This window comes from Amblyraja radiata, chromosome 16 (assembly GCF_010909765.2).
Source record: "Amblyraja radiata isolate CabotCenter1 chromosome 16, sAmbRad1.1.pri, whole genome shotgun sequence".
Lineage (NCBI taxonomy): Eukaryota > Metazoa > Chordata > Chondrichthyes > Rajiformes > Rajidae > Amblyraja > Amblyraja radiata.
In genome coordinates this window covers 40,052,380-40,059,613 of record NC_045971.1, presented here as the reverse complement: position 1 = coordinate 40,059,613, position 7,234 = coordinate 40,052,380, and the positions used below count along the sequence as shown (strand labels likewise).

Sequence of the window (7,234 nt, the reverse complement as noted above, 5' to 3'; positions counted from 1 at the left end):
ACTGACAGGTCAGACCAAGTTTAGGGACAGATTTCCTTCTCTAAAAATCACCCATATTTTTTTGATAACAATCCTGGTCTGCTCATTGATAATGGATTTCAATCCTTATTGGGTCATAAGGTCATAATTGTAGAATTAGGTCATTCAGCCCATTAAGTCTTCTCCTCCATTCAAGCATGGCTGATCTATCTCTCACTCCTAACCATATTTTCTTGCCGTCTCCCCATAACCTCTGACTCCTGTGCTAATCAAGAATCTATCCATCTCTGCCTTAAAAATATCCACTGACTTGAGTTCCACAGCTTTTTGTGGCAAAGAATTCCACAGATTCTCCACCTTCTGAATAAATACTTTTCTCCTCATCTCCTTCCTCAAAGAACGTTGTTTAATTCTGAGGCTATGACTTCTGGTCCTAGACTCTCCCACAGGTGGAAACATCCTCTCTGGATCCACATTATACAGGCCATTCACTACTCTGTATTTCAATGAGGCCCCCCCTCAACTCTAGTAAGTGAAGGTCCAGTGCTCATCGTAGGTTAGCCTACTCATTCCTGGGATCATTCTTGTTATCCTCCTCAGGCCCTTCTCCAGAGCCAGCACATTCTTCCTCAGATATGGTGTCCACAATTACTCACAATATTCCAAATGCGGCCTTACCCAGCACCCGATAGAGCCTCAGCATTACATCCCTGTTTTTGTATACAAGCCCTCTTGAGTTTGCTTTCTTTTTAACCAATGCGACTTGCAGATTAACCTTTGGTACTAAATTTAACTGTATTTTGTTAAATCCATTTTAAATCATCTGTACAAGTAACTGGGTGTTTTCGTCCAAGATGAAATCCCTGTCTGAGGTCAATGCTAGTTTGTCTGACGCGACTCATTCATACAATGCTTCAATGTGGTGGAGAGTTAATAACAATGAAGTTCGTAACTCCAGCAGGGGGCAGACCTGCGTTAACTAAAGTCAGTCGTCACTGACAGGACAAGCAGGATCCGTGACATATTTCCTTCTCTGATGGAACCCTGTGTGTTTTATGACAATCCTGGTCATCTAATACCTACCAATTTTCAATACCTCTGATTTAATTTAGTCAAGTTTACTTTGCTGGCTACCTGGTAGAATTCAAACTCGTATCATGGCGTGCTTCTGCGGTGCGGATGGGATTAAGATATATTCTATCATCTAGCAGTTTGTGTCTTGGTTGTATTGTGCTCCTGTGTTGGATGTGTTCAGGGTTCTAACATCTCCAGCTGACCACTTGACTGTGAAGCTTCCCAACAGATGAGATTGGTGCTGGTATAAAACTTTAGTTCCCCTTCAGTTCATCATTACGGTCAATCTTTGCATCTATTTACAACTTAAATATGTCACCCACACAAGAAGTGAGGAATCCATATGTTTTACCTTGTTGATTGGCAACAAAGATATCTCTCATCACTGCGTTCAACCAGAAGGGGTGATCAAATCTTTCATCCAATATGGCGCCATCTCTCAGTGACAATGTCTGGGACTCATCACTAATTCTGCAAATATTAAATAACCGGTTATAACCTGCGCGTCGACATGTTTATGTGACTTTACAGATCCATGCAGAGTTTAACTGAAAAGAATGTCCTACCTGCTCTTGCGACCAGCTTCCTCCTGAAATAAAGAAATCAGAAATTGAGACGCCCCTCAAAATAAGGGAAGGGATCCCACACCAGTGATCCACATGATTAGCAAGGATGGGGGATAAATTAGTGAGATGTGAGCAATATATGTAGACTGTATTAAATAATTGGTATAGCCTCTGAAAATGTCGGATGAATTTTTTGCACGGTTCATGTATTGTATACATTTATTACCTGATTAAAGTATTTTGAAATTAAAAAAAAGGAAGGTCAGGACGTGTTGTGAATTTTCTGTTGAATAATGTCATATGGTCATAAGTGATAGGAGCCGAGTTAGACCATTCAGCCCATCAAGACTACTCCACTATTCCATCATGGCTGACCTATCTCTCCCTCCTAACCCCATTCTCCTGCCTTCAAGAATCAAGAATCTATATATATCTGCCTTAAAAATATCTACTGACTTGACCTCCAGAGCCATCTGTGGCAAAGAATTCCAGAGTCACCACCCTCTGACTAAAATTCCTCCTTATTTCCTTCCTAAAGAAATGTCCTTTAATTCTGAGGCTATGACCTCTAGTCCTAGACTCTCCCACTAGTGGAAACATCCTCTCCACATCCACTCTATCCAAGCCTTTCAGTCTTTGGTCAGTTTCAATGACGCCACCGCTCATTTTTCTAAACTCCAGCGAGTACAGACCCAGTGTCGAAAAACACTTATCATATGTTAACTAACAATAAACTGTTAATCATGATTGGTTGGAGGAATTTCAGATTAATGATGGATTAGATTGGGTGTGGATGGAGAATGTATCACCAGTTCTGAAGATACCAAAACACAAATGTAAAATGCAAAGTGGCCTGGAGCAAATCCTGTCAGAACTTCAGTGATCAGAATGTGGAATTTGCGGTCACAGGTCTGGTCGATGCAGATGGTAATATAACGTAAGATCACGTATGCGGATGAGGGAACCACAAAGGGTGTGAGGCACTGGTCGGGTACAGGTTGTTGTCAGCAAGCAATTTGTTTTGCAGTATAAAAACTTACAGGACTAAATTAAAAGGAAAATCAGCAGAACAAAACAGAGTCAAGAGTCACGACAAACAAGAGAATCCCCAGAGATACAACAAGTATATTAATAGCTAAAGAATAACTCGGGAGAGAATGATTCCCTCTGGGGTCAAAGGGACAAATAGAGAGAGAATAAGTGTGGGGAAAAGAACTGCAGATGCAGGTTTAAATCATATAACCATATAACATATAACAATTACAGCACTGAAACAGGCCATCTCGACCCTTCTAGTCCGTGCCGAACACGTATTCTCCCCTAGTCCCATCTACCTGCACTCAGACCATAACCCTCCATTCCTTTCCCATCCATATACGTATCCAATTTATTTTTAAATTATAAAAACGAACCTGCCTCCATCACCTTCACTGGAAGCTCATTCCACACAGCTACCACTCTCTGAGTAAAGAAGTTCCCCCTCATGTTACCCCTAAACTTCTGTCCCTTAATTCTCAAGTCATGTCCCCTTGTTTGAATCTTCCCTACTCTCAGTGGGAAAAGCTTATCCACGTCAACTCTGCCTATCCCTCTCATCATTTTAAAGACCTCTATCAAGTCCCCCCTTAACCTTCTGCGCTCCAAAGAATAAAGCCCTAACCTGTTCAACCTTTCTCTGTAACTTAGTTGCTGAAACCCAGGCAACATTCTAGTAAATCTCCTCTGTACTCTCTCTATTTTGTTGACATCCTTCCTATAATTAGGTGACCAAAATTTGTACACCATATTCCAGAATTGGCCTCACCAATGCCTTGTACAATTTTAACATTACATCCCAACTTCTATACTCAATGCTCTGATTTATAAAGGTCAGCACACCAAAAGCTTTCTTTACCACCCTATCTACCAAATCAAAGGTAGACACAAAATGCTGGAGTAACTCAGCGGGTTAGGCAGCATCTCTGGAGAGAAGGAAGGAGTAAGCACAGCTGTTTCTTAGTGAGAATCTGGTGCAGTTCAGCAAACTGGGTTGTGATCTGTGACTGAAAGTTGTTGTGTGACTGATCCTGTCAGATGAAATGTGAAGATCAATATATTATGTCATTCTCCTGCATATCTTCATGAAACGGAAGGTCGCATAGGCAACCCAATCTCAAGACATGGAGTGTAGACAAAGGCCCTTCGGCCCACAATGCCCATGCTTGCCACTGTGTCTACCTACACCGCTCCCATTTGCTTGCATTTAATCCGTAGCTTTCATTATCCTGGCAATTCAAGGGCTGACTGAAAGCTACTGGAATGTTGTGAAAGTACTCTGCATTACCCTCCTTTCTATTCCCACAATCCAATTCCTTGTTCCATATTCCATTTCACGTGCCCGTTAATTCCCACTCATTCACCCTCCATGTCAGTACACTACTCCCAATATCATGTGCTCTCATTTTGCCCACTAATCTCCCATGTGGGACATTAAAGGCTTTCTGAAAGTGCAGGTACACTACAATTTCAGAAGATTAGTCAAGCATGATTTCCCCATCGTAAATCCGTGCGGACTCGGACCGATCCTGTTACTGCTATCCAAATGTGCCTCTATTTCATCTTTTATTATTGACTCCAGCATCTTTCCCACAACTGATGTCAGGCTAACTGGTCTATAATCCCCTGTTTTCTCTGTCCCTCCTTTCTTAAAATGTGGGATAACATGAGCTCCCCTCCTATCCACAGCAAATGATCCTGAAACTATAGAACATTGGAAAATTATCACCAACGCACCCACAATTTCTAGAGCTACTTCCTTAAGTACCCTGGGATGCAGACCCTCAGGCACTGGGGAGAAGGCAGGAGAATGGAGTTGAAAATGTGAGCAAGATTAGCCATGATTGAATGGCAGAGTAGACTTAATGGGCCGAATGTTCTAATTCATCTAGTATGAATTATGAGATAGCAGAGCGTGTTTGTATGAGGGATGTTGGAAAAATATAGGAATTGATAAAAGTTGCATTTTCGCAGATATATATCGTTGCCAATGTTGTGACTGCAGTTTCATTGAACAAGATTGAAACATAACCCCTGACCTTCAGAAATAACACGATGTCTGTTTGTTCCATTCGCCCCTGCAGATTTGAGAGTTCCTCCTCAATAAAGTTTAAATTCTCTTGAATGTCTTGAAGGTTTTTCTCCATTTGACTTAGAATCTTCTCCTCATCCTCCTTGATCTCTCCGAGAATGCGCTGCTCTTTCTTCACGAGAATCTGGCGCAGTTCAACAAACTGAGATGTGACGTGAAACTTGAGGCTTTGTGACTGCTCCTGTCAAATGAAAGGTGAAGATTGATCGAATATATTTCTGTATTCTATTTGGTTGTTAAGTAGAAGGTGACCATTTGGCGCGTTGATATCTATGCTGTTCCTTAGAATAATCCCATTAATCTCATTTCCTCGCTTTTCCCTGAATCACAATGGCCCTCACGTCCACATTAACTCCCACCGACTCACAGATCACCCGCCTTCAGCAGCTTCATTACAGCAACCAATTAAACCAACATGTCTGGGAGATGTGGGCGGAAACCACCCTGGTCACGGGGAGAACATAGAAACATAGACAATAGGTGCAGGAGTAGGCCATTCAGCCCTTCGAGCCAGCACCGTCATTCAATATGATAATGACTGATCATCCAGAATAAGTATCGCGTTCCTGCTTTCTCCCCATATCCTGTGATCAGGCATGAGACAGGAAGAAACTGAAAAAAGAGGAAGAGAGATGGGGATCCAGGGGGCAGCGCTCCTGGTGGCGGTAAAACAAGGCAGCGCCTCCCCTCCCCCCATGCAGGGAATTTTAAATAATTATCAGAATCAGAATCACACTTTATCCGCCAAGTATGTTTTGCAACATATGAAGAATTTCATTGGCCAAATCAGTCATACAATTAAAAGCAACAGGTCACTCAAAAACACATTTTAACATGAACATCCACCACAGTGACTCCTACACATTCCTCACTGTGATGGAAGGTGAAATAAAGTTCATGTCCCCTCCCTTAGTTCTTCCTCGATCGTGGGCCTCGAGCACCCGTTGACGGGACGATCTTGACTCCTGTAGCCGGCGGCGTTTGATCCTCCGCGTCGAGGCGATCAGCTCCCCATTTCAATTGAAATGACACAAGGGGTAAAGGGAAAGTTGTACTAGGGGAGGGGTAGGGAGCGGAGGGAAGGAGACATGGAAGCGTCACATCGACAATACCAGAAGTCAGGGTCGAACCGAATTCACCGGAGCAGCGATACAGCGCAACTAACTGCTGCCACGCTACGCTGTAGTGCATTAACCAAAATACAAAACTACACACGATCAGAAATGCCACACAGCAAGGTCTCACCCGGACTTGGGAAATCTTCTGCTTCTGTTGCTCTTCCATTTCCTGGATGGCAGATTTATTTGTTGTCAGTGATTGTATGGATGATTTAACCTGATCCTGGGAATCAGAGAGAAAGGGGGTTAGACTATAAACATTCAACTATACGTTCAAGCAAGTGATCATAGTCGGTTTGCTTTTACCTTGTAGGTTTCAACAGCTTCATCGACCGGTATGAAGCTGTGAGACTTGTGTTCCCGCCCAGCTGCACAAATCACACAGATCAGTTTCTTGTCCGTTTCACAAAACAGCTTCAGTTCTTCCTGATGTTTGTCGCAGTGATGTTTACTTTCCTTCTCTTCCGTATTCAGGCTCAGTGTTCGAGCTTTCTCAGACAGTCTCGCCAAGGCCCGATTAACTTTGAGGGTGCGGTCTGTAAACTCGTCTCTACATTCCGGGCAGGTGTTTCTCTCCTCCCTGTCCCAACTCTGTGTGATACAGGAGCGGCAGAAGTTGTGCCCACACTCCAATGACACCGGATCGGTGAAGAAATCCAGGCAGATGGGACAAAGTGCCTCCTCTGTTAAACTCTCGACCTGGCGTTTAGAAGCCATTTTAACTCCTGCCACTTCCTGGTTTGAAACTGCTTTCACTGATTGGGAGCTGCTGATCCCTTGTGATCCCTCTGTACCGCGAGTATCCACCGCGTACGCTGGCGTCTCCAGCACATTTGCTGCAGGTTTTTAGGGTGAACGTGTTCTAGGTGATCGTGTCCTGGCCTCAAATACCCATGGAGGGGTTAGTGAGATGTTAAACAGACCGGTATATAAATGTATACGCAGGGAATGTTATGGGACAGTTTAGAGCAGGATAGAAAATGTCATGGTCTAAAAGGAAACGAACTGGGGTGTAAAACGATGGTTAAATATAAATTTAGAGTGACGTCGAGTCGGATTTATTGTCATCTGTACAAGTACTGCGAGGAACAGCTGCGATGAACAACTCATCACCGTTTCAGCTGCATCACACGCACAAATACTCAGTGCTACACAAAATATTAATTAAACGCAAATTACAACCACATTACACATACATTCTGCAAGTTAGTAAAAACAAAATTAAAAACTGCTCCAAAGACAAGGCATTAATGCAAAACACAATTAAAAATAAACACATCCATGGCAGTGCAGGCGGTAGTGCAACTCGTGTGCGTTGGAAATGCCGTACATGATGCGAACAGTCAGGATACATTCTACAGCGCTGATGT

General features: G+C 43.1%; 1 protein-coding gene across 1 annotated transcript; it reads right to left on the bottom strand.

Moving 5' to 3' along the window:
* Positions 1 to 1,292: 1,292 nt before the first annotated feature.
* LOC116982160 (nuclear factor 7, ovary-like) lies at positions 1,293 to 6,219 on the bottom strand. Its single transcript, XM_033035471.1, has 5 exons — positions 6,171 to 6,219; positions 5,992 to 6,087; positions 4,694 to 4,927; positions 1,620 to 1,642; positions 1,293 to 1,524 (listed from the first exon to the last, which is right to left on the bottom strand). The coding sequence occupies exons 2-5, from the start codon at positions 6,028 to 6,030 to the stop codon at positions 1,353 to 1,355; spliced, it is 468 nt and encodes a 155-aa protein (XP_032891362.1). The 5' UTR covers positions 6,031 to 6,087; positions 6,171 to 6,219; the 3' UTR covers positions 1,293 to 1,352.
* Between the last annotated feature and the right edge of the window lie 1,015 nt (positions 6,220 to 7,234).